Genomic DNA, 26,937 nt, shown 5'->3' with positions numbered 1-26,937 from the left:
CCGACAGCGGTATTATTTTAGTCTGCAGAGGAAAGGGCCGGGAGTGGGCTCGGTGGCTGAAAGCCTTGTTTGCGTGGACAGTGGGCTTTGTGGTAGCTGGATGTTGAAACACTAGGACTTGTCAGGGAGCGAGGATGGTTTACATTCCTAGTAAGTGTCCTTCGGTCTTGGTATGTGCACATGGAGAAGAGCACATATGGACTAGTCTAAAACAACCCGGCTTACAATAATACTCAGCAAGGGGCTGTCGCATCACAGTGTTTATACTGTCTGTTGCTCAGTCTGTCTGTCAGTGCTGCCTTCAGTCCTATTGCTGTGTAAGAAGAGAGAGAATGGAGCAGAATGAATTAGGCATAGAATTTCACGAGGGCTCTGAATTGTTGATCGTTATGTAGCTTCAACCCTTTAAACCTATTATAGGGATACTATAGCTAAATAATTTACCACACAGATCCACTTAAATTGTGTGTATTTTCTCATAACAAAGTTTTCTTATATAGTATTTTGAACTACACCACAAATGAATGTGTTTCTCTAAGGATTACATACACAGAGAGTAATATCAGTGGTGTGTGCTTTACAGTAAATGTAATAACAACTAAGTCTGAGGGCTAGTAACCTGCTGAGATTTCACCTCTCATTGAACAGCTTTAGTTACACACTGTTTCACTGCAACATGCTCTTACTGAGTCTGCAAGGCACACTGTAAATATTAGTTCAGCTCTGTATGTTAAATAATAATAGCGTATAAATTGTGTACAGGGTGCAAAGTTTATTTATTTTAGTCAAAATACAAACAGTGGGTAAATAAAAAGGCCAAATCTGGTATAAACATGAACAATGCATTGAGTTTGACCTTTTCTTTGTCCATGCATGCCTGTATGGGTTGGTGATCAGTCCAGAAAGAAGCTCCAGATTGAAAGTGAAAAATAGACAGAGATACTGGGCTGAAGAACAATGATCAGAAAAGGAGAATTACAGAATGGCTGCTTGTATTAGTTCGCTTTAAAGTTGTTCTCGTTGCCAGGTTCAAATATGCTGTGATGTCTTTCAGTGCTTCCTTTCATAGTGTTTTTAATCTGCCTCTGCAGTGCAAGCGCCTGGAGCAAGAACTTCTTCACACCAGAGAGCTGAGCCAGGCCAACACCCGTCACTTGAACATGGCAAACTATCAGGAAAGAGTGCGAAAGGTAAAAACTGTATTTATGCATGATTATTGATGCCTTCTGCACTATAAAATCTTAAAAATAGACCCTCAACCTAGATTAACCCTGATGCACTGACCTCAATCATCAGCCCATTAACTAATTAAGCCTATCATTTATTAACTTCTATTGATTTAGAGCTGGACTTTCAGTGATTAGCAGGACCATAGCAGTAGTGTTGCCCATGGTTTTAAGGTGACGGGGTGCTCAGCGAGCTGCGCTGCCTCGCTACATGTCTGTCGGGGAGGAGCAGGGCAAACACAGCCCTGTTTGATTTGCTGTATTTATCTGATGCAGCCGGAGCCCTTGAGTTAAATGCAGAGTGCTGTAAAAGGGCCGTCATTAGGTAGAGCTGGGTAAACACACTCTGAGAGAGTGAGAGAGGGCATTTCACCAGGGGAGCAGTGTCAGGGCCATGACCTGGGCCACTGCCCCATGCACACCAATTTCACTTTAACTCCAAAGAACACACTGGTAGTGATGTGCATGAGCCTCATTCTTCTGTTGTGTATAATGTGTTGAAAATATTTATTTAAAATATATTGTTGTAAAATATGAAGTTTTCATCTTTTACGGAAGCTTTGATCAAAATACCTCCTCGATGTATCGATATTTAATGTAATTTGTTCATTGATACACATATGTATAGAGTCAACAGTGTAGTTGTATTGGTTTCATAATGCATCATACACATGATTTACTGTGTAATCTTTACATGTATGCAAATCATCTAGTGTTTGCAGATAAATATTTGTAGTTGGATTTGTAGATTATGTTGTTTGGTAAAGAGGCAGTCATCGTGAATTTATTGCATTCTGGATAGAATCAGTGTAATCCATCAGCCTGACAATGTAACTATCAGTCAATTAAAAATACTCTATTTATTTTGAATTGTAGGAAAACTTGTTGCACATGGTGGTGACATGTTCTTAGATACTATTGCTAAACATGTGTGTTGTTATATGTAATGAAAGTCCAGTTTGAGTCTTTGGTCAAAGCCAAAGGACTTCTGACATCATCTGATTTACAATTAAGGTGCTTCGAAGAATGGCTTATTAGGAAATATATTAAATTTTGTTATTAATGTAGCACTTGGTTTTTCTTTAAATCCCCTTAATTACAGATTGACTCTTGGGATTACAGAGCGGGGTTTTTAATTTAAAATGAAATGGGAACAGCTGTCGAAAAATTACTCAACAGTGCTAGGAACATATCCACAAAACAATTTAAAAATGAGCAGGACTTCTACTTATCGACTGACATTTTATTTAAAAAAAAAAAAAAGAGCAAGTGAGAGAATAGCATAGAAAATGTTGTACAAAACCCCTATTCAAAAATCGTTATATCAAATTTGGAGCACATAAGCTTTTAGAGATTTATTCAGGATGAATATTAAGAGGTAGGTTTTAAACTGTCACTCATATCGTTAACACTGTTAACTGTAATTTTTTTTGTAATTATGGAACAAGGAATAAGAAAATTGACAGATGGCAGGATGTTATTATACTATATTTCGCAAAGTAAGCAGGTTACTCGCCAAGAAATTGTCACTTTGAGTTTCAGTTGGAGAAAACCTGAGGCTATTCGCTTGGTTATCTCTTATTACATCTCTCCTTTACCTTAGCATCTGTACAGAACCTGTTCAGCAGCCATTTCGGAGGTCTGTACCAAGTGTGTGTGTGTGTGCGCATGTGTGTGTGTGAGAGAGGCTTCAGGGAGCTCTAAATGCTTAGGGTGGAGTGGGTGTGGGGGTTGAGAATGGGCTTGAAGTGGCTGCAGAGGTCAGTAGAAGCAGGCTGTTGTTGAGGGCTTTGCCCTTGCCCTGAACCACCTGTGTTTGCTCTGCAGCTTTTCTCTCAGAGCACTGACGGCCACACAGTGATCACACAAGACTCCCTCAGACCCTGTCTTGTGAACTCTCTGGTGATTCTGCATTTTAGAATCTGTGTAGAGTAAATGTTATCAAATTGCAATGACCATAGGTAAACCTCATCTCTACATTAGAGAGGATGATTGATTAGTAAATAAGCAATGAACCAGGTTAGCTCTCAGAGTGCAGCACCGCTGATGGTGTGTGACACTGCTGACTCTCCCCACTGGGGCCGAAAGGCCATGCTCTGCCCAGCACTGCCCTACCCAGCAGCCTCCCCTAAAGGTCAAGGCAGCCACTCTCCTTTACACGGAGTAATCTCTCCCGGTTAAAACGCCACTCTGTGGACCTCATTTGGATAATATTATAATGAATGCCGATAAAATACATATGATTAAAAGAATCCGGCTTTGAAGTTGAGCTCCGCTCCCTGTTGGAGAAAAGTACATATTGACTTTAGAGGTTAGCGTCTTTTTGATGTTCGCTTTGACTTGTGAGACCTGCACTCCAGTAATTAGAACGATTGGGCTTCAATGGCAGAAGCTGCAGGCACTTAGGGCAAAGGTGTTTATAGCGTTCACTATACAGCAGTCATTCTGCAACTCCACAACACATGCCAGCTTTTTCCTTTTTGAACCTTTTTGAAAATAAAACTAACAGCTAAATAGTTGTTGGGTTCTTTTTTAAAGAAAGAATGTAGATACGAATGTATACTTAAATTGCATGTGATGTGATAGCTTATATGACATGCGGTGCATATTTGTGACACGTCATTGACAGTGAACACTGATACTGGGCGTTGTTTTTTTTTTCTAAAATGAAATGCTGTAGTGAAATGCAACATAAGCTACAGCTTTTATAATTATGTGAATGCTGAAATCCTACTGGGGAAGTCTGTACACGACAGGATTGCAGGTTAAGCCCAGTGTGTTATCACTCTAAGTGTATGGAGTAATACAGTATTCCTTTAGTCTGAAGATAAGGCTCAGAGAATCCCATTCACCAATCCCATATTGTACAACACAGGGGAAATTTAGATCATCTGTACACTCCAACTCTCACTGTAACAATAAAACACATTTCTAATGCCTTTTGTAACAACCTTTTTATATATATATATATATATATATATATATATATATATATATATATATATATATATATATATATATATATATATATATAAATATATAATAAATTTATTATATATAATAAATTTTTGACCCTTTCACCTTTGTCTGTCTCATGCTCTGTTCTTCCTCTCCTCCCGCCCGCCCCCCCTTCCTCTCATCATAGAGATAGTTAGTCAATCGCAGGCATTTACAGTAGGGCAGGTTGTTGTGTTTGTTTAGACAACCTCCATTGTCTATCCCTGCGCTCCCAGCTGTTGGGAGGGTGAGACCAACAATGGATCCGTTTTCAACGGCTGGTCATTAGCAGGAGCTTTAGTACTGGTCAGGTTTAAGCAGGGGACAGTGTTTACCCAGCCTCCCCTGCAGCCTGTGTCACCCAACATGCTGTCTCTGAGTAGGTGCTGAATGGGAAGACAATAGAGTGAATTAGATCCCCCTTGGAGTGAGTTCCTCACCGTGTGTGAGTGAGAGGAAGGGAATGAATGAAAGGATGTGTGTGTGTGTGCGCGTGTGTGTGTGTGAGATAGAGAGAGTTACATGGGGAAAGATTTTTGGCAGCAGAGGTAGCGCAGCTGAGTTCCACCGTCCGTTCTCAATGAGCAATTAAAATTGGCAGTTGAGATAAGAGAGGTACATGTGTGTAATCAAATTACAGTCCATAAAGTGGTATTATCAACACTGTCATGGTTCTTAAGTGAAACTGATTCAGTGCAGTGTGTAATTATCAGCAATATTCAATTATACTTCAGACTGATCTTAATAAGAGGAATTGTCTCTTTATTATTTTATAACCAGCTAACTAATAAATAGCTAATTTAGTTATTGACTTGATATTGCATTAATGAGCATTGTTTTAAAACCCATACTACTGTGTGTAGATTCAGTCAGAACTGGAGGCTGTACAGAGAGAGAGGGATATTGCTGTAGAACTTGGGCACAAACTGGAAGAGGAGCTCCAGGTCATGCGCAGGTGCCACAGGTGGGTCATCCATTCGTAAAACACATACACACACACTTCACAGTTCTCATACAGCAAACACTCAGCTCCAAGCATGCTTACTTCACTTCATGCCCGTTTGCATTAGAGATTTAGCAGACTTCAGCTAATTCTACAAAGCAAATCATATGATAAGAGTCTGGCATAACCAAACTTTGCAATGACACAATTTTTTTTTTTCTCTAAATGGAATCACATGCAGCATAGATTATAAAGTCATATCAACAGTGCTTAATCCTTTTTTCCCCATAAACAATACACAGATCTCAAGTACTCCTCCCAGTGGAAATAGCATTACATATACCTATGACTTCTCTTTGTCTGTTACACTTTACTCGTGCTCTCTCTCTTTTTTTGGGTTTTTGTTTGTTCGCTTTTTCTTGTGCAGACTCACTCTCTTTATCTGCTACAATCTCATTCTTTTGCTCTCCCTCAGTTGTTCACACTCTCCTGAAAGAGTTAGCCCATACAGTGCTTTCCATCTTAACTTCTTAATAAAGAAGTCTATATTCCAACTCCCATCATTGCCGTTCTTCTTATTAAAGCAGGCAGGGAAACATTTATTGAGCCAGCTCAGCAACACAGTCTAAAAACAGATAATAAATACTAAAACTAGCTTTCATATTCACTGTGTGCCTTCGAGTGGAAGGGAAAAAATCCGAAAATAGGTGAGATGAAGCATTGCCATGGAAATTCAACATTTGAATGAGTGAAGTGCATTTGAAGATGTCATGTTGATCTGTTCTTCTTCCAGTGCAGTCCTTTCCCATGCATTTTCTTGTGGACATTCTCTTGGACTGTCTGTAGATATGAAGGGCAGGGATTATTATTATTGCTTTCTTCTGACGTTTGGAACCTTGACCACAGACATTTCACTAGCAACTTGACAGATTGTTTTGGCCCCTGGTACAATGCATTCAATTTTATATTTGAGACTTTTGCACAGGAGTTAATCTCTGAGACAAAATCTGAAATTGGTGCACTAAGAGAGACTCCCACATGTCTAGCCTTTTCACCAACAAGTATACGAGTCATATGCTTGCGCTTTATCTGTCAGTCAGTTGAAGATTGAAAGAAGATAAATACTTTTGGCTCCTTAACTGGTCCTTCTGGTTTGGGAAGCTTGTATCCTGTTCTAATGAGAGACACATCCTTCTCCTTCAAGGATCCTTTTTTGTTTTGCTCTGTTTTTTTTTTTTTTTAAATTTAGCATGTACTTGTATTTTCAAAGATGTGACTGTTCATGGCACACAGGGCAAACCCTCTAGCAATTCCGTCTGTGCTAGAAGAGGAGAAGCCAGACATTGTATTCAGCCACACAATCACAATTGTGTGAAACAGGGAGTTCAGTCCTGCTCCTGCTCCCTATCAATGTGGCTTTGGGGTTGGACCATAAATGGAGAATTCCAGGCCCAACAAAGGCCAGAAGATATGTTTGCTCTCAGGATTGGTCAGCCAGCTCCATTGTGCCTTTTAGGATAACAGACAGTCCAAGTCAGATGAAAGGCCAGAGAATAGATGAGTACACGCAAGATGGAATGTCATTGCTTTGAACCTTCGGCTTTGGCAACTCCATCCGCTTTACCCATAACTATACTGTTAAGAACAACATTGAGGTGATTTTGTGCAGCCAGATTGGTTTAATGCGTTGTCATTGGCTGTGCTATGCTGAGGAGGTCAAGCTTTGTGTAAGTATAAGGTGCTTTGTTTGAGTGTAAGCCAGGAGCAGAGGGAGTCAGAGCCGGGCTGGACATGGATTAACACCCTGGTCCCCATACGGTCCGTCTCCCCAGACAGCAGTCATCATCACTGAGAGCAACACCCCTGCCTGTCAACACCTCAGCTCAGTAGACATGGCTATATATGCTGTATGAACAATGCTGTGGCATTAGACTGAAAGCAGAAATTATTATTTGACCTCATTGCAATCTGTATTAAAGTCTTAACCAAAAGTGAAATAGATGGTTATTTCCTTAAAGCTCTGGATTTGAAAGGAATGCTAAAATGAAAGACTTTAATAATGAAATAATTAATAATTTACTCATTTAAAAATCGGCTTTACTAATTCTTATCCTCATTGCATAGTGCACACATCATTACACACCCTCTATGCTAGACTGGTTAGTTATGCTAAGGGAAGAATTTTCATCTGTGTATGCCGGAGACATGGAACGGCAATAGGATTTGGTCTCAGTATATGTCTATGTTTGTTTTCTTTGCCATTCTGTGCTACAAAATATATTTTGTGGATTTTCTAGTATGCCTCTCAGCAAGTGAGCTCCACTGAGGAGAAAAATATCAGAACACTAATTCAAAACTCACAGCAGTGCCCCTGCTTTTTTTCCCTGTCCAAAACGCTAGGCTGCTATATCATATTGGAAGGTGAGCACTGCTAGAGGTGGTGTGTGTTGAAATTGTGTGTATGAGAAACCATGATAGCTTTTATTCCAAGAGCTGTTGGAGTGATATATGGCTGATGAGGATGAGGTGTGGCTACATGTTGGTTTCTGTCCAGTGAAGGTTGCTGTGGATACCTGCACTTAAAAAAAGGTGGTTCCTTTTCTCTCTCTTTCTCTCTGCTTGCACTTGCTTGTGTTAAAAAAAAAAAGAAAAGAAAAAAAGTTTGCTTCAGGTACGTCTCTGTTGAAAGGCTATTTTACATATCCTCTTTGATACCGTGTTGTGCTGATGTTAATATTTAACCCGTTTCCACAGTCGTAGAGGCAGGTTCATTGGGATCCGGCCCCTTTGATTAGTTATCTTATGATTCTGGTTAATGTTTTACGTAGTGCTAGACCTGATGTCTGCCGGCCCATATAGAAACTAGAGCAACGCACACACAAGCCATTAAACCTTAGGCAGGTGTAGACAGGCACACAATGACATATCACAGATAAGAACAAAACAGGAGCTGTATAAACTGGCTTGCTGATTACTTCGTTACTTCTGAGGAACTAAAATGTGGTGTACTATTTCAAGCAATTTTAATTTGAACTTGTCATAGATGTTTGCATGTAGAACGTCATACTGAGAGCTTTGTGCAACTCTTTTGTTACCTGAAAATTTCCTTTCATTCCTTTAGCAACCCATGATAGAGTGTGTAGTCAGTCTGCTGTGGTCCTCATTGAACTGTCTGTTTGCCCTGCTCACTTGTACGGTCAGCAGGTTTCACCCATACTAAACCAAACAGGCTTGGGACCATTTACGGATTATTTATTTAATTACATTTAATGACTTCTCATAAAATACTTGCAAAGGGGGCTGGGGTCGAGGGGAAACTGAGTCGAGTGTACATGTTTGTGGGCGAGAGTTGGGGGAGGATAAGATAAGATAATCCATCGTAGGCATTGCTTCTCTGCCCTTGTTTGTCACTGTCATTGGACCTTCGTACCCAATATGTTTGCATTTAATTAAACAAAGCACACAACTTTACATCACTTCCTTGGCTATCAATATCACATCAGAATTGATTGCCTCTTGCTTTCAAAAAAAGGAAAGGCGAAGCATGACATGGAAACCTCTCTGAAACTAATTAGAAGGACAAGAGGACAGAATGAGTAATATGACATTAAGGCAAAAACACACACAATGTCGAGGCTAAATGACACAGACCAGTGGCAATCAATCTAGCTTCATTCTGTCAGGAAAACCACAGCAGCCCTCCTCTGTAGTTGAAGCAGAAAAGAGAGGTTTAGGTTGCATTGTTTTCTAACTGTGTCCCATTGTTAGGTGTATTATGTGATGAGGTTTTTCTGTTTGTTTTGGGTCTTCCACCTGCCCAGGTTATTAATGACATATATCACATAATAAAAGAGCTTTAAGACCTGTAACTGACAGTAGTACCATGTGCTCTTTACGTGCCTGACTTGAAAGCAGTGAGCTATCCCTGTTATTTTATGCATGATGTCTTTCCTAACATTTTTGTTATTTATTGTGACCATGGATCTAAGGGATGATTGATGTGTTTTAATGCAGGGAGTTGGTCCAAATGTTTTTAGTTGTTTTATGGATTATTATTAGTTTCTGTTTTAAGCACAAATACATGCTATGTTTTTGCTGATTTGAAATTAATTGCCATGTCTGCCATGTCTGATTCTCTCTTTCTCTCTATCTCTCTCTCCCCCTCCCTCTCTACCTCCCTCTTTTTCTCCCTTCTAACCCTGTCATTTTTCTGTTCCTCATATCTCATTGAAAAACGCCTATTGCCTATGTGAAACTCAGTGTGTGAGTGCTGCAGCACAGGGATGCCGGCTAAACTATAATGTATTCCACCGCCGTTCTGCTGCATTATTACCCCCAGATATTGTCTCATGTACCGACCTTCTGTTTCAATATTAGATATGTCAGTTGGCTCACGGTGTTGATACAGAGTTCCCATTTTTCACCTGCAGATAAACTGGGAGCATGCTCTCACTGTATGGGTCAAGTTGTGTGTTTGTGTAAGGAACTTTGGTATGGTATTGGCCATTGGCATATGTGGTGCTGTGAAGGAAGCAATAGGCAACCCCTTAGGTGCATGGTAGAATAAATATAGCAGTGCTTATGCTTTCATTTTTTTTTGACAATATTAGTATAACTTACATTACTTCTAGAGTTAGATGGATGAAATATGTGGCCTTTAACAATTTCTGTATATATATAACATATGGCAGTGTTTTAATAATAGCACAGTGTTTGGTAATGAACTTTTGAGTTTGAATAAAGTGCTGGCGCAATCCTTATCACTCTTATACATTAAAGCTTGATTTTTGTCTCAGTGCACAGCAAGGCCAAACAGATGAGTCCAGTAAGAAGGACACTCCATGCTTGTCCTCTTCCACCTGTGTTAAGGAAAGCAGCACAGCCCAAGGACAGAATCTGCAGAGCCGTGTGCAGAATCTCACCTCAGAGCTACAGAGCACTCAGACTCAACTCCGAGTGGCACAGGAGTCAGAAAGAGAGGCCACTGAAAAAGTGCACAAGTAAGTACAACCAGAAGAACCAACAACAACAATTTTTTTTTTAACAAGTTCAAGCTATAATCTTACCATACAGTAACTGTTTATATTAATGTTGGGAAACATTTGCAAGGTAAGTACATTCCTGTTGTCACTTACGTTACATGAGCTGGTGATTCAGCAATTTCCCTCTGGTTTTAATAAAGTGCTTCGAATCTTGAATCTTGATCCTCTTACCAGCCTCTTGTCTTTCTGCCCACACAACTTGTCATGTTGAAAAAAATCTGGAAATTGCAATGTGTTCGCTCCTGAAAATATTCCCGAGGCAGAAAACATACTAACAGATACAAAGCATCGACACCTGAAAGTGCTTCTGTAAATGTTAAATAAAGATCTTTTTACATATAGCTTTACCATATCACCTTTGATAGTTTTATTAAATTCTTTTGTTGTTAGCCTTAGATTATTATAAAGCAACCATTATACAAGCCCCTTACTACTGAAAGGATAATGTATTAGAAGTAGTGTATTAATATAAACATGGGATTTGAATTACTGTCAGAGGTGCTTTTATAAAAAAGGGTCATCAACACATTCTGACCAATCAGAATAGAGGGGTGTATTTGAAGGCTTCTTGTCAAATCAGTTTATTGTTACTGAAGTATTTCTATTCTTTTTCACTGAATCAGCTGTATTTGTTAAATAGTATCAAACATGAAAGATTGGGAAATTCATGCATTCATATTTTAAAGCTCATTTTACAGTCACTTGCACTACTGCTCTTGTTTCTACATTGACTATTGCTAGATTCTGTGAGTTTGTCCCTCCCTCTCTCTCCCTCTCTCTCTATTTTCCCCCCTCTCTCTCACTCACTCCTCTCTCTCACACCGGGGCTCCCCGCGAAAAGCAAACATGGCTTGGCCTGCTGATCTATTTACACGATGAATTAACGAACTGGGGGGTGGGGATGCAAAGCTGAGGGGGTGCTCAAAAACCTGAGAGAACCCCCATCACCCAGCATCAGCATGAGAAGCCTGAAAAAGAGGGAACTTTAGCGTTGTGTTTAAACAGGGGGCTCTAAAATGGCCCTTTTTCTCTGTGGCAACATCTTTCTCTCTCTCTCTCTCTCTCTCTCTCTCTCTCTCGCACATGCACACAGCTCACTAATGTGGGACTTTAGACCCCTGACGTACTTAGCCATGCCCACCCCAGTGCTGTTTTTTTAACTCTTCAAAGCTTTTGCTAAATTTTCAATACTTCAAAATGATGAGTTTTCTATCACACATTGGTGGCTCATATATTAATGCTTTATTAGGATGTGCCCTATCAAAATGCCTAAATTATAAAATATAGGAAATAGCTGGTCTTTAGTGACTATGTTGTGCTTTTACCTGCTATTTTACTTGCACAGTGCTGAGTCCAGTATGGCTGCCTGAGCTACTTGTGTGTTTGCATTTACACACTGATTTAGAGGCATGACCCAGCCATGTCCACAGTGCAAGGTTCAGCTATGTGTGAATCACAGTTACTGCTGTAAAGGGAACATCTGTCTCACCACAGTGTTGTGCCATATTACTGGAAGTAGAAACAAGCGAGTTCCTCACATTCTGAGAACCGTCATGTTATTTATTTCCCCGAGTTCTGAATCGGTGCCAGCGTCCCGGCTTAAGCCTTCTCATTGCCAGACGCTGTGTAGTGGCCACACTCTGGATCAGACTCCCTCTTCTTTTTTCCAACTATAGTTTTGCTGGCCAAAGAAGAGGCCTGAGGGTGGGAGGGGGTCCGGCTGTGAGAAAGGGGAAAGTTACATATTTTACAGGCTGGATGTTAGGAAGGACCGAGACAGACAGAATCAGCAGCATGAGTGTGCAGGGCAGACAGTGGCTCAGGGTGGGGAATATGAACTGCTCACACCTGAATGCTAGCTGACATGCTGATGGATATGCCACAGCCAGTGGAGTCCAGGCGGCTGAAGGAAGCAGCTCTGACGTGGGCCTCGTCACACGACAGTGAGAAAAATGCATGGCTGAGACAGCACATTATACTGGGGGAAGGAAGCCCTGATCAGGCCCAGAATGTGGCACCTGAGTGCCGGCCTTACAGCCTCCATTGATGGAGGGGATGAGGTGAAAGTCTGATGGCCTGCCGAATCAAACTTGACCATGAGAATCTCACAAAGGCCCTTTTCATCGACTGCCTGCTCCACAAATGGGCTGTGGCTGCCATGTCTCATCAGGCCTTGTGCTTGAAGGCTGCTGTGTGAACATCAGCAGTATGATATGATCATTTTGTTAGAATTAATCTACAATGCTGAGAATTCTCCAAATATCAAAGATATTGTCAAAATGCAGTGGCTTATGGTGGAGGATAATTTTACAACACTAATTAGCCACATTTTTTTTTACAGAAACAAGAACCTTAAAATCTATTTTTGTAACTTTTCGTTGATTTATTGAAATACATCCTAGATAAAAAAAAATTATATATTTAAAAACAAAAATATGGTACTTTTGGTGCTGCATAAATAGATTATGGTGCACATTATATAATGTAACAATTCAGTTATGAACTGATTTTATTTATTTATTTAATTAATTTATTTTTGTTACGAGTTAACACGCACACTGTTATTGTACTCTTTCATCAGTTCTAATGAATCATTATGCAGAACTGTTTAATTTCTTATATGGTGTTCTCAATAATAATAATACAAAAATCATTTATACACATACTTTTATCATTGTAAATAGAACAGCTTAAGTCGAACTTTATAGATTAAGGTTGGTGGCCTTGCTCAAGGGCCCAAAAGTTGCAGTCGGGAAGTGCTAGGATTTCCTTCTTATCCATAGCACAAAACTACTGAACCATCATAGCCAGATCTTATGGATTTGCTTTGCTTTTGTTAGTTTTGGCATCAAAATTGCATCATTATTATTAGCCATATCATTCCACTATATTTATACTTCCATCAGATTACAGTCCGTTCCACTTGCTTTTTACATGCACCAACTGTTGGAGAGCTCTGCTCTCTTTGAGCCATCCTTCTGTTTAACCCTCATTGCTAAGAGTAATTCAGATTTTTGAAATGAACTATTCAGTTACAGCTATTAGAACTGGCTGAACAGATAGTATAATTTTTTTCCAGTACATTTTTCCACGTTATAGTAAATACAGTGCTGTTTTGTATTTATGCAAGGTTGCTGTTTACTCAGTCTTATTGGAGCTGTAATTGTTGGTTTTTGCTTCTCTGAATTCTTAATCAGGATTTACATTTTTTTTATGGCTTGTTCCCTGCATGTAGGTTTGGCTTTATTGGCCACTGGGTGCAAACAGTGTTTCCAAATCTCAGACAGCACACCAGCATACCTTGGACATTCTGCTGCTGACCATGCTAATTCAGCAAACATGACAGTGAGGCTAACAAGTATATTTAAAGTAGAAAACATTGCATCATGTAAGGTTGTATGCTGTATGTGTTTAAAAGTAGTCTTGAGAAGGAAGAAAGCTAGTTTCTGTATTGCTTTGCAAATATTGTGTGTCAGGTTAAGGATCTGATGTATGCACGTCTTGCCTTTAGCAAGAGTGACCTTTCATGAATATTAGTCATTGTATTAGTGCTGTTTTCCTGTTCTTAGTCGATGCACTATTGCCTAGGTTTTATTTTTTTATTTTTTTATTTTATCTGTCTATGAAACACGCACATGTAGTTTATACTCACAGATTGTTTCAGTGCCTGTAACCATGCTCAAATCTCCTGGGTAGAGAAAACAGGTGGAGGCTGCTGAAGAAACGAGGCTTGGGTCAGACCACTCCCATATGCTCTGAGATAAGCAAGTGCAAACTGAGTAGCCCTGCCTAAACACAGCTACTTGTATTAGTTTGCTACTCTAATACTTTGCTTGTTTTTGGAAGCTGATCTACCTGACTGAAATCTATATGGAAACTGAAATCAGCTTCTTGATGAGTACAAACCAGATGGCTTTGATGACTTCAGACCTCTGAGGGAAAGTTTTGGATTATTATCTACCAGAAAATATATTTATTCATCTTGCTGTGATGATGACTTGTTTGAAAAGATGCATTTGTTTCCCACACATTTTTTCTATAGTACTTTGGATATTATTGTTTTAATTGTAGTATTTGATAAATTGTTCTTGTGCCCAAAATCTAATTTTTACCTTTGAGAAAATACTGTTATTTGGAAATCTAAGAGAAGAGGAGTAGCAGTGGTGTCACTAAACCAAACACTAAATTAAACTTTACTCTTCCATTTTTGAGTGTTCTCTCTATATAGCACTAAGCCACTGAAACTTCTAAATACTGAGGTCAGAACTGTAGAGAATTTTTAAGATATAAGATATTGAAAAAGATCATTATATGACGTCATCGTTGAGAACTTCATGTGGCCCCATTTCTTTTTTCCCCCTTCAAGTAAACTCTTGTGTCAATAAGAACACCAATTCAGTTAAGACTTTCACCATCTCTCTCTCTCTCTGTCTCTCTCTCTGTGCAGGTTGGAACGGTTGGTAGACGTCTTGAGGAAGAAGGTGGGCACAGGCAGTGTCCGTACTGTGATCTGACTGGCCAATGGGTGACTGGAACAGACGGCCACATCTGGTGACCAGGCTGCTGTGTTTAACTCTGAGCAAACAACTGAAGCCCTTCCTGGGCAAACACGGGCTGGAAGTGCTGCTTGCTCTCACCCTCAGCCCTTCACTCTCTTCTTATAACCTCCATACTCACTTTCTCACTGTAACTGTCTCTGATTGATGCTACTCCAACCAGACATTTTATCCCAACCATGTCTGTGAACTGTCTTTTTTTTTTTTTTTTTTTAAATATATTGATTTGAGCAATGTGTTAGTTTCAAGAATCAGGGTGAATTTAATGGACACATATAGTCAGATATTTAACGGGGATAAACATCCCTAATGAGACAAAATGTAAAATGTTTAGCTGTTTTGTATATTAGATGGTTTAAAGACAAATATCAGATTTATCAGGCAAATGTTGGATATTTTCAGCAGCATAAATAAAGGGACCTTGATTTTCAAGATTATCCTTAATTAAACAAGAAAAAAAAACAGCTGACAAATAAGAAAATATTATATAAGACTCTAGACTCTATTATATAAGATTTTTTTTTTTTTTTTGCCTGTCATTTCCCCCCAGCCAGAAATATTAATATATTTTGAATGCATCAGTTTTAAGTATATGATGCAGCTTTGTGCTGTTAAATTTTAGCCAGAGGAGAAGATTATCGGCATTATCTCTGAATATGATAACAGATTTACTGCCGCTATCACCACAGGTTTTCTTTAGCAACTAAACTCTGTCTGCCTCTGATAGTGAACATCCGCAATTTTTTTTTCATTAGCTGACATAATCTATTTTAAATTAAAATGGATGCCAAATATTTTTTTTATTTAATCCGTGTGATATAAGATGAATTTTAAGTTTCTTTAAATAGACATAACTAATGCGATTAATGGCGATTATGATTTTCTTGCTGTCTTTTTTAAAGTTTTTTCTCCCGTTCATTTATATCCCAGACAACAATAATGCTCCTCCACTAATAATAATAATAATAATAATTCCTATTATTATTATTATTATTATTATTATTATTATTATTATTATTATTATACTGACACCACGTGATGTGAAAAGTAAGGAAATTATTTTTATTTAACAAATTTCTATTCTCACGAATACAAATAAACTCACGCTTACTTAAAAGCCATCAAATGACTGAGTTCTCTTATAGACAGACATGGCACCGGTGATGCGCATCTGAAGCCGTGTCACTGATTCGTCTTCATTAGACCAGGTCATTATAATAACCTACTGAAGATGATTTAAAAAAAAAAAAAAAGAAGCTAAAAGTTCATTCATTTCATCCAAAAAAAACCCCCCAAAAATCTGGCAAACAGATTTTCTCTTTTTTTTTGCATGTAAAAATGTAAGCAGAGCAAAGAGATCCCTTGACTCCTGCCTAAAACTGATTACTAAACAATAATACCAAGATGGTTTACATTGCTGATATTGACGGGATGCCCCTCGTGAGCTCTCGCCAGTCCTCCCCATTCTTCACCTGAGGTGTCCAGTGTCGCAGGGGCCCGTGTGTATTTTTGAGCATGATCGATTATGTCCTCAGAAACATGTTGCATGGTCTGTGTGACAGAATAAAGAGAGGAGGAAGTGTGGAGCTCCTGTTCATCTGGCGCTGGGACGCGCTTGGAGATTCTCGCGGTCTCGCGGTTACCTTGGAGATGCCACAACCCGGATCTCACACATCCTTCACACACAGCTCTCCCTCTTTCTCTCTCTCTCATTAAACTGTCTTAAACTTTTCGTGAGCAGAAAGTTAGAACAATGTCATCTTTCTTTTGCGTGCACATTGCAGTGATGTTAGATATGAGCACAGTCTTTTACACGCCGGTGTTGTGTCTCAGTGCGGAGGCTCGCGCCCGTGTTTATTGAGGTGGAACTAAAGGCAATCCCGATTATCCTCCCTAAAATCGGTAGTATGATGACCGGACTACAAAACAAGTTTTTATACGCTTTAATTAAAACCGTGTTTCGACAGCCCATGCTGAATGACCCTCAGAGAAAAGAGTGACTGATCCCGTTGCTATAACGACACGAAATATTTCAAGCCTTTCTCTTTTTTAATCCCACCTCTTCTTTTCAGTCACACATTGCAGGTCACTTATAGTCTGCTATCCATTACCTGAAATTAAAAACACTGGCTTACCTGCACTGAGACAAGCAAATCAGCAAATATGATTTTATTTAATTTTTTTAATTTATTTTCTAAGTCATTAGTTGGTGGTGCGCAAAGAAGTGATGACTGTCAGTGATGCTCTGTCAGCTTTTCTGCTAAAGCCCGTATAGGCCTGATGAACCTCGGGGGTCATTTATCTCAATGCATTTTCTAATTTGTCTTACACACGCTGTTGGTCATTTTTCCATATAAGCTTACAGAAATAAAACAATCTACGACTTAAATGTCGCTTTTTAAAAAAATAAATTATGCCATTTCAGTGTTGTTTGTGAATTTCAGTTGGGTTAATGAGCACAGAATAGACAGATCTTATGAACGCCAGCGAGAAGACCACCAACCTGACATGGCTGATGCATATTAGGGGGCCACAAAGCCCTAATAAACTTCTCCCGTATAAAATGTAATGGAAAACCAGCTGCTTCTAAAGCTGATTTCGGATAGGATCTCTCCCTCTTCTCCCTCGCCCTTTGAAAGCTTCTTTCATTTGTGTGTGATTCTGGAGGGGTAATGCTTTGCTCTTTTCGTTGGCCAAGCACAATTGTGTTATTGGAGATAATTAATTCAATCCCCATCAAAAGGTATTAGAAGCGCCTTGGCCCTGTAGTGGCTTTCTAAACTAAGAATGAAAAGACGGAGAAGAAAGGTCTACGGGTAGACCCGCTGATGGCCGCTTCTGAAGTAAAGGGCCCTGCGCATTGTCGCCCAAATTTTTGTCCATAAGGCTCAAGAAAGCTCCACAGCTTTTGATGGGGGAACGAAAAATGCCACATGAGTTGGAAAACAAGACTCTACTGAACTCTCCGTCATGAACACTGCCCGCTGATAACATATGTTACGCATTAATAAAGCCTGGTCGCCTTCACTGTCTGCGCTCCTGTATGGAGGAAGTAAAAGGAGGAGAAATAATTGTATAATATGACAAACAAAATTCAAAATATGGTCATTTTTAACAAAGAACATAAAATGCTAAAACTACTACTAGTACCAGTAATAATAATAATAATAATAATAATAATAATAATAATAATAATAATAATAATACTTGTTTATTATTATTATTATTATTATTATTATTATTATTATTTATAATAATAATAATAATAATAATAATAACTGATGTCTTATTATTGTAGTGTAACTTCGTCCATGCTTAAATTAAATTTACGGAATAGCTGTAAGTATTAGTATATATTTATATAAATTATATATATTTTTTCCTATAATATCGTACATCAATCACTAACGATGATGTAGGCAGGAGTTTGCTCAGTTGAAAACATTACAAACATAAGCTGTAGTAAAAATAACACATCTTTTGGTTCTTGCCTATTGAGGAACTGTTTAGAAAAGTGTCATTTACGCACTCACCCGAACAATTTAGGCAAATAAAAATATATGGAAATAAAATATTTCTTTATTTTCTCCCAACATTCATGTTTTCTAATTATAATTAAATGTAGCAAAAACATATTTATGGCAACCATAATTATTATTAGAGACATGTGAATAGCTACAATCCACCCAAGCTGTAGATATATCTAGATTGTGTGTGAATATTAATACGTGGAATATATGAGTTTGATGAAGCAAGCTACAAAAGTGTCTGTGTAATGCATGTGCTCTGTTAATTATATCATTTATATATGAAATAAATAATAAGTTTGCCGCATGTTGGCAACCAACAACAGATAAAACAATCACTTAAATCACCTAAAACGAAGAATGCGCAAAAATGTCTAATGTATATAAGAACATTTCAGTCCTGTCATTACTGTAGTAATGTAATATTCTAAAACAAGTGGTGGGTGATATTTATTTTGGGTTGTTCTTTAAATAATATAATAAAATTACACGCTTAAAAATCTGTAAATGCAAAGGTTTAATTTGTTAGCAGTGCAAAATCACTTATAGCATGGTAATGCATGCCAGTGCAATTGGGAATTTTTTAAAACCCACTTGAAATACTATTATCCCGCCTTATCGGTCCATTACAGCGCATCAGTTTAATTTATTTATTCTCCATTGTTCTGGTTTTATCTTATCCCTTTTAAAAGTATTTTATATAGTTCAGGTCTTTGTGGCTTTACGGAGCTTATCAGCAATCGCATAATATCTTTATAACCTTTAATTTAAGATTGTTTATCAACAACGAGGCGGGTCTATTCTGAATGTAAGTGCTCTTGAGATAATTTAATGTTTGGAAGTAAAAAGTGCATAATTAGTAAATGCTTAACTGACGGCATGTTTAAAAAATTATTTTTTATTTTTTATTTAAAAAAAGCACATTGATGCTCAGAGAGTAAACCGTTTCTCCTTGTGCGACGGTGCCGCTTTTTCCGCTTCACGAGCGCTTCATGTGGCCTTTTGGCTCGAGACGCGTAAATAAAATTTTCCACGTTATTTACGCGTCAGGGTCTATTGCATGCCGATGAAACGAATTTCATGGTTTGTCAGCCAAAATGCGTGTCTACAAAATACCACGATCAAAGTAAAATCTGTTCAGGTTCACGCGCCCGTCATGTAGGTTACGCTTGACAAAAAGATGATTTGGCCTCCCTATGATATTGTTAAAAATCCCATTTAAAGAGCGAGCAGAGCTTTTATGGAGAGAAGCTTTGAGGCTGCGCTTGTGTTAGACTTGGATTTTCTCTTGGTCTTTTACCAACACGAACTCGGCCAGTGTGCACATCAGTGTGCAGAAACACAATCATAGGAATTATTTTACAGCTACAATGTTCATATTATTATTTTTTTAATTTTGGTTTATGATTTTTCATTAATCAATTTATATTTATTGTCTCATTTTATTTTCCTTGTGTAAAAGAGGCTTCGCTATTATTTGCCGCATGTTCATGGGACCAGTCTGAACCTGGGTAACCTTAAAAATGGATATTAATGAAACACAACCATAAAAAAACAGACTATAATCAAAAACAAATTCAATTAATAAAACAGCACATATAGGTGAATATTGCGCAATAACATTACCTAAAACTCCCCATAAGACCCTGGGAAATTGAACCCAGCGTCAGCAACTCCTCCAAAATATAATTTGGGCAAATGATCATCCATGACCTTCTAAACATAAACATGCAACCAAACACTAACTGGCGTAATTAGGAAATAACGTGTTTTATTCGCAATTCATTTCCACGTTTGATTAACTTATTTCAGTACAAGTTTGGGATTAAAATGTTTGCATCAAACGAGGTAAATAAAAACCCAAAAAAGAACAAGTAAAATGACAACATCCAAGTACATCTGCAACACACAGTTACTTTGCTTTTTTACCTGCAGCACACATTCCACAAGACCATAACTGACCTTCATTTATACACATTGTAACACATGGGACATATTTGTTTGGGAGGAGTACATTATTTTACAAGCTCAAAATCGTTTTAAATACACTAGCAATTATGTATAGGTGGGTAATACAATCATTCAAGGAAACACTTTACAATATTTTATTATACACATACACATTATTATACTTTAAAGCAACAGTCCTTAATGCACAGGGTGCATGCAAAAATAAAATAAAGTTTATCTGTCAGCAATTGTTGAGTGCAGTGAATTAACTAAGAAGTGTTAAGAACTGGCCTTGAATACACACCTTGGTAGTAAGACGCCTCTAAAGCCGAGGGGTCCATGCTCGCTCTCCCGGCCATAGAAGCACTGCCGAGAGGCAGGCTGGAAGACATACCTGAGCCATAAGATGAATATTGCAACGCTTGTTCATATGCTTTCAAGTCCAGTTTGTGTTGTTGCTCCGAGGAGGACATTAAATTATTGATGGAAAACGGGTGGTTGAAAGAGTAATGGGGGTCTCCCTTTAGGTGCAGCTGAGACTCGTGGGCCATCGAGTGTGGGGGCAAAGGGAGAGAGGAGAGAGACGTGGCTGAGTTGGCCACGGGGTGTATCCGTGGGCCACTGCTCTTTAGTTCAGAGCTGCTGCTACCATTTCTGTGGTCCAGGCTCGGAGGACTTGATGACTGGTTTGCGTTGGTTATCGAGTTGGAGTCCACGGACCCGGTCTTTGTGTTTGTGCTGTCACTCGAGGGCGAGCCTGACCCGTTCTGCTCTTTCCTTCCATCTGACCCTTTACTTCCGACAAGCCTTTTATCACATTTGAAACGTTTCTGTCTGCGGAGGTAACAGCCATTCTCAAACATATTTCCAGAGTCAGGATGCAGGGTCCAGTAGGAGCCTTTCCCCGGCTTATCTGGTGACCTAGACACTTTGACAAAGCAGTCATTGAAGGACAGCGAATGTCTGATGGAGTTTTGCCACCTTTGTTGGTTTTGACGGTAGTATGGAAAAAGATCCATTATCCATTGATAGATCTCACTAAGCGTGAGCATCTTGCTGGGCGACTGCTGGATAGCCATAGTGATAAGTGATATGTAAGAGTACGGAGGCTTGGCGTGTGGATAACTTCTCCTGAAAGTCTTGTTGTCCCGTGCCCGGTTAAGGTTAGGTTGGGCGTATGTCATGGGGCTCATAGTGGGGCTGATGCTTGAGTAAGGGTTCAGTGCGTTCATAGAAGTATGTTGAGCTGAAATTGCATTCATATTTGTGGGACTGAGCGCGGTGCCCATGGAGGACACACCGCCGCCCATTCCGTTCATTGCGCTGCTTGCGCTCGACTGCATCCCTGCCATAGTTCCTGGGCTTAGTCCAGCGCCGAGAGCAGGGTTAGCATAGGACATGTTAAAAGAACTAGAGGTCATATTTCCACTGGTGGACATACTCATATAACTGTTCATACTGTTCATTGAAGTCAGTCCAGCGTTCATGCTACTGTTCGTCATGGGCGAATACACCTGAAATAAAACGAAACATACACTTTATTATTTAACCTGTAATATTGATATTTAAAATGTTGAGATTTGAAATAAAAAAAATATATAAATATTTTACATGAACTTAAATCCTAATCAACATTCACTTGGATACTATATATTGTTTAACCACTCAGACAAAAAAAAGAAATAAAATATAAAAATATATACTAACATAATGACAAATAAAACAAAACAGGAATTTAGGAACAGGAGTTTACTGACAATGCGTTATTATGTGATGAAAGAATTTATGCTTTTCAGTGTAAGTACAAATAGTATACACCATATAAACTATAATAAGAAACTGAGTAAGTAAGCAAGTCAATTAACAAACAAATAAATAAACATAAAGCGCGTTAAAACTATAAATATAATTGTAAATATTTTAATAAATATTTTTGAAACACAAAATTCAGTCGCTATCATTCAGTCATTTTCGTTCAAAAGTGTTTAAAAACTCTAAAGAAAGTTTATTTAAAGTTCTCCGGAATTTCACAAACGAATATATATATTTTTTTTATTCACTTAAACTCATATTTAAGCACATTTCAAACCAGCACATTTCTAGTATGATTTCATGAAGCACTAGGGCACAGTGGACCTGCTGCCTCGCACCGGGAACACTACCGCCACCAAGCGGGACAGCCTGCATCAGGTAGCTTCACATCAAAATCTATCAACAACCTTTACATTTTTGGACCTACCAAATGATCTTAATAAAGTGAACAAGAAAGAAACCTATATTCGGATGTATTTTCCACTGTACCCTAGGCCTATGTCATTTTTTGTATGCCTGAGTTAAATCTAGATTGTTTTAAAAACTATGTCCCATCTCCCATGCTTAAACACTCAATAATAATCAGACATACCTCCTGTGCATCGGTGTAATAGCTACTCCAGTCAGGAGTTTCGTGTCCTTCCATTTTCACTGCGCCCAGCATTACGGTGGAAATGTGCAGGTCATCAACATGCAGGACCCAGACTTCGGGTTTTCACAGATTGTTCCAGCAGACCGTGTGCAGTCAGTAGTGAGGGATTTTGCGCGACGTTGTTGAATAAAGTGAGGAAGAGTCGCGAGCGCCGTGACTTGAGCGCGCTGTGGATCTTCCCCTCTCTGTTACGTAGAAAGCGGTACAGCCCACTCACACGGCCTCATTTGCCTATTCCTTGCCTTGCCCAACTAACACCTAAACAGTTCCTGCCGATTTCATAGAACGCGCAAGTTTATAATCGAGCAGTATTACATCTACATTTATCACAGGTGAAAAAATAAAAAAGTCTATTCATAAGCAAATCCATAAGCACTATAAGATCTAGGCCACATTTAAAATGTGACTAACCTTTGCTCAAGTATATAGACTATTTTCTTTCTTTTTTTTAAATAAGCAATGATGGGCGATCTGAAATGAACATATTTATATATGTAAAGTATTCTGCGTAGTGCTGTGGGTAATTTAGCGTGACCTATACAGTGGAAAGTTGAAAGAGCCCATGCAGTAGACACTACACTCCCTCCCCTCCTGCTCCCGGATAAATACAGCCTTGCACTTCCAACTGTACACCTGTTAATGAGCGAATAACAACACACTGATCAGCCACTTACACCGGATTATCTCCCAGTGATCTCTAACATAATTGCAGCACTAATCGATTTTTCACGGGGGGAAATGAAAGGACTCTTGAGCAGTTAAACGTGTTTTAAGATGGAGAGAGAGAGAGAGAGAGAATTCAGTATATATATATATATATGTGTATATATATATATATATATATATATATATATATATATATATATATATATATATATATATATATATACCATGAATGAAGAAATTTTCGTCTAAAATGACTGACATCATTTGGCCCATCGTATTTGTATTATATGTTAAATGTTTCATGGATTACTCTCTACATCTCATTTAGAAGCCATTTTTTGTTCAATAATTTTAGAGCGTGTTATGCGTTTTTGCATTTTTTTAATGGAGTAGGTTATTCATCACATATGCACAAGTCATATTTGACAGGCTACAAATAACAAAAGTGATTACTAATGAATAGTTATTCAGATTCCGTATTAAATGAACACACATGCCTTTGCAGAAAGTGTTTTTTTTTTTTTTGGAGACAATCATTTGTACAGTTCAGTTACAGATATTATTCCTGCATACCATACATATAATGAGTGTAAAACTATTCAAAGGTTAGTTTACACAAGGCTATGACCTAAGAGTAGTTGTATTCTGAGCATGCAGCCTACCTAATCTATACAAATAGTTAAAAGTAAGTTTGAGACCTGAGGGAGACCTTTGTAATGGCGAAGTTCAAATCTCAACCACAAGAAAGCTATTTAGTGACCTCAGCTGTAACTTTAACAATGTAAATTAATAATAGATTAACAGAAGTCTAACAACAGAATATCTTTAACTGACCATTTTAATACTCCCAGTATACTGTTAATGATATTTATAATTTATAATATACTGTTAATGATATGTAAAATGAAAATAATATTTTCAGGAAGAGTGTACCCACATTTCCCATAGCCTTGCTCTGTACCCAAACTCTTCGGGGCCCCAGATATGCAGATTCTTAATGTGACTTTAAAATCTGAATTTATATATTTCATATATATATTATATATTTTATTTATATTATATATATATTATATATAATAATAATAATAATAATAATAATAATAATAATAATTATTATTATTATTATTATTATTATTATTAGTATTAGTATTATTAGTATTATTATTATTATTACTACTACTACTACTAGAAAGAATAATGAATTTATACCCCATACTACATTACTATGGAACTGGCATCTTTTTTAAAGACAAGTCTCACATTACCTAGATCTGCTGACATATTCCAAGTTGCAAATGTAAAACAGTATTTGAACAGTATTTGCAACATTTTTTTTATTTTATTTTGCTTGTGTACACAAGCAGTAGACAAACATTCAGTTAGGAAGTCCTGTTTAAAACCTGGTTGCAAGTAACAGATATTTAAAAGGACATCCTGAAGGCTGACACTTATCTTTGAGTTATCTGGAGCAAGTTTCTGAGAGAACTTTCTAAGTAACTTTCTGTTTATTTTGTGGGCTGTTAGCCTCAAACACATAATGTATGCTGAATTTAGATCAGGTGAATCTTCCTGTGCGTGGCATGATGGATTGCACTGCTGTCTCAGTGTTCATGTGAATTTCCCTCATTGTGGAGCCCTTTAATTCCCCCACACTGAACAAAAACATGCAAGTAGTTGGACTGATTACACTAAAATTGCACCTAGGTGTGAATGTGTGTGTGTGTGCATGTTGCTGGGATGCATTCCCTTGCTTTGCACCCAGTGTTCCCAGGGAAAAGACTCTATACTCAACATAGACCAGAATAATTTACTGAAGATGAAGGAATTGTTGGTCCTCTTCATTTCATTTTCAACCTCATAAATACTACAAATACTACTTTCACTTTTTGGCTTATTTAAGTCAACAGCTAAAAATTCTTGTGATCAAGTGTGACCTGTATTCTTAGATATTTACCATGCAGTACTACCAGTGCTTGAAACCAGATCACCGCTCATGTCTGCTGTGCCAATTCTGGATAACTCCAAGCTGATCAGCCATCATCCACCCATCCACAGATTGTCTGAAAAACCTGTTTGAAAATTATGAAACCAAATTTGCACAGAGTTTCACTGATTGATTCAAAGATCTCCCAAAGCCTGTAACAGACCTATACAAATACAAACAAAAGGCCAGAATTTGTTGCACAAACAGATCATGTGCAAAATTGTCAATCAATTTAATTCTGATTCAGAGGCAGAACAAAATTTATTAAGACCTATCAGCATAACTTTCCAAAACAGTCTCAGAGTCTCAGCATCCCATTCCACCATTTAAAAGGACGAGACACTAATCTGACCAGCAGAGGGAGCCCGAGAAACGCTAAGGAAAGATTTTTTTTCATAACCTCAGGAAAAATGAGGAGCTCTTTAACTGAAAAAAGAAAAGCTGTCTAAGAGAGGATTGCAGTGATATAATTCTGTGTTCCATGTGCTAAATTATGTCTTTTGAAAATTAAGTGTGAATGAATAGCATACATTTTTTGCCGTGTCCTGTCTTTTGCCATGTGGCAAAGTTATACCTCTTCTTACAGTATGTCATGTTGCTTGTCTTTCCACTGACAGTGCGTAGAGGGTGGCCTCTGGCTCATACTAAGTCTCATTTTCAGGCACCTGAGGTAGTGACAAGGTTGTCATCATCTCCCTTAGGGCCATTTAAGAGGCCCTGACACAGCAAGCAATTAGCCTTCACCTCCCCCTTTCAGCTGAGTGCTGGGTCAGCCTGGAGCCTGCAACCTTGCTTACTCCTCCTCTAAGTAGCTTGTTCATTCAGGATTTACTACCTGCAAGTGCAGAATTGGACTCGCTCCACTCCCCTTTCTTGAAAAACATCTCCAAAACGAGTGCCTTTTAATGACCAGCTTCTTTCAGTTTGTGAAGTGTCATTGAAAAATTCACTGTTGGATGCAGCTGAGAGGTTTTAAATGAGGGCAAACTGCCTATAGGGTAGATGGATTGTGAGCGGGTTGGAAGTTGCCATTCACAGCTTAGGAATGTTTCCTTTCAGAGAAGGCAGGGTCGATGACTTTGGCATGACCTTCCAGGTCTGTCACTGAGGCTTATCCATGCCATATAGACATGATAAATCTGTGACATGCCAAAGTGAATAGATAAATTTGTTGCTGTCATTGGAGCAGGAAAAGGCGACGGGTCCTCTCCTGCCTGACCAGCACAATGAGCCCACACACAGAGGCAGGCACAATTTCACCCTTCTCCGTCTCCAGTTCAAACAGTGGTGAGAAGTTATGGAGCAGTCAATCTGTGTAAACAGACAGATAAATCATCAGCTTAGCTATAGTCCTGAGACTAGTCCCTTTTTAAAGCAACAACAGGAGTTGTCGGAACAAACCCTCTGAAGTTTCATAGTATTAATGAATATAAATGACCAGTATCAACTACCTTTGCCTCTTACAACTTCTGAAGCACTTTGCTTGCACAGATGATGAAAAATTTCATTAATTTCATTCTGAAACATTTGGTTTCTCCCTGTACAGGGGACCTCTGTATGTCTTCACCACTCAGGTCTATCA

General features: G+C 38.4%; 2 protein-coding genes across 4 annotated transcripts in view; one reads left to right on the top strand and one right to left on the bottom strand.

Moving 5' to 3' along the window:
• mipol1 (mirror-image polydactyly 1) overlaps positions 1-17,803 on the top strand; it is a 45,395-nt gene extending 27,592 nt beyond the window's left edge. Inside the window, exons 11-14 of one of the 3 annotated variants that reach the window (XM_058399727.1) lie at positions 1,092-1,190; positions 5,087-5,187; positions 9,963-10,166; positions 14,656-17,803. In XM_058399727.1, coding sequence (XP_058255710.1) covers positions 1,092-1,190; positions 5,087-5,187; positions 9,963-10,166; positions 14,656-14,722 — 471 coding nt within the window. In that variant the 3' untranslated portion in view covers positions 14,723-17,803. The remainder of the gene's footprint in view (positions 1-1,091; positions 1,191-5,086; positions 5,188-9,962; positions 10,167-14,655) is intronic. The other 2 variants (XM_058399726.1, XM_058399728.1) reach the window with 2 other exon arrangements.
• Positions 17,804-19,856: 2,053 nt separating this feature from the next.
• On the bottom strand, positions 19,857-22,857 carry foxa1 (forkhead box A1). Its single transcript, XM_058400102.1, has 2 exons — positions 22,646-22,857; positions 19,857-21,755 (listed from the first exon to the last, which is right to left on the bottom strand). The coding sequence occupies exons 1-2, from the start codon at positions 22,715-22,717 to the stop codon at positions 20,511-20,513; spliced, it is 1,317 nt and encodes a 438-aa protein (XP_058256085.1). The 5' UTR covers positions 22,718-22,857; the 3' UTR covers positions 19,857-20,510.
• Between the last annotated feature and the right edge of the window lie 4,080 nt (positions 22,858-26,937).

The sequence above is a fragment of the Hemibagrus wyckioides genome, linkage group LG09, assembly GCF_019097595.1.
Source record: "Hemibagrus wyckioides isolate EC202008001 linkage group LG09, SWU_Hwy_1.0, whole genome shotgun sequence".
Taxonomy (NCBI): domain Eukaryota; kingdom Metazoa; phylum Chordata; class Actinopteri; order Siluriformes; family Bagridae; genus Hemibagrus; species Hemibagrus wyckioides.
This window is presented reverse-complemented; position numbering and strand designations above follow the sequence as displayed.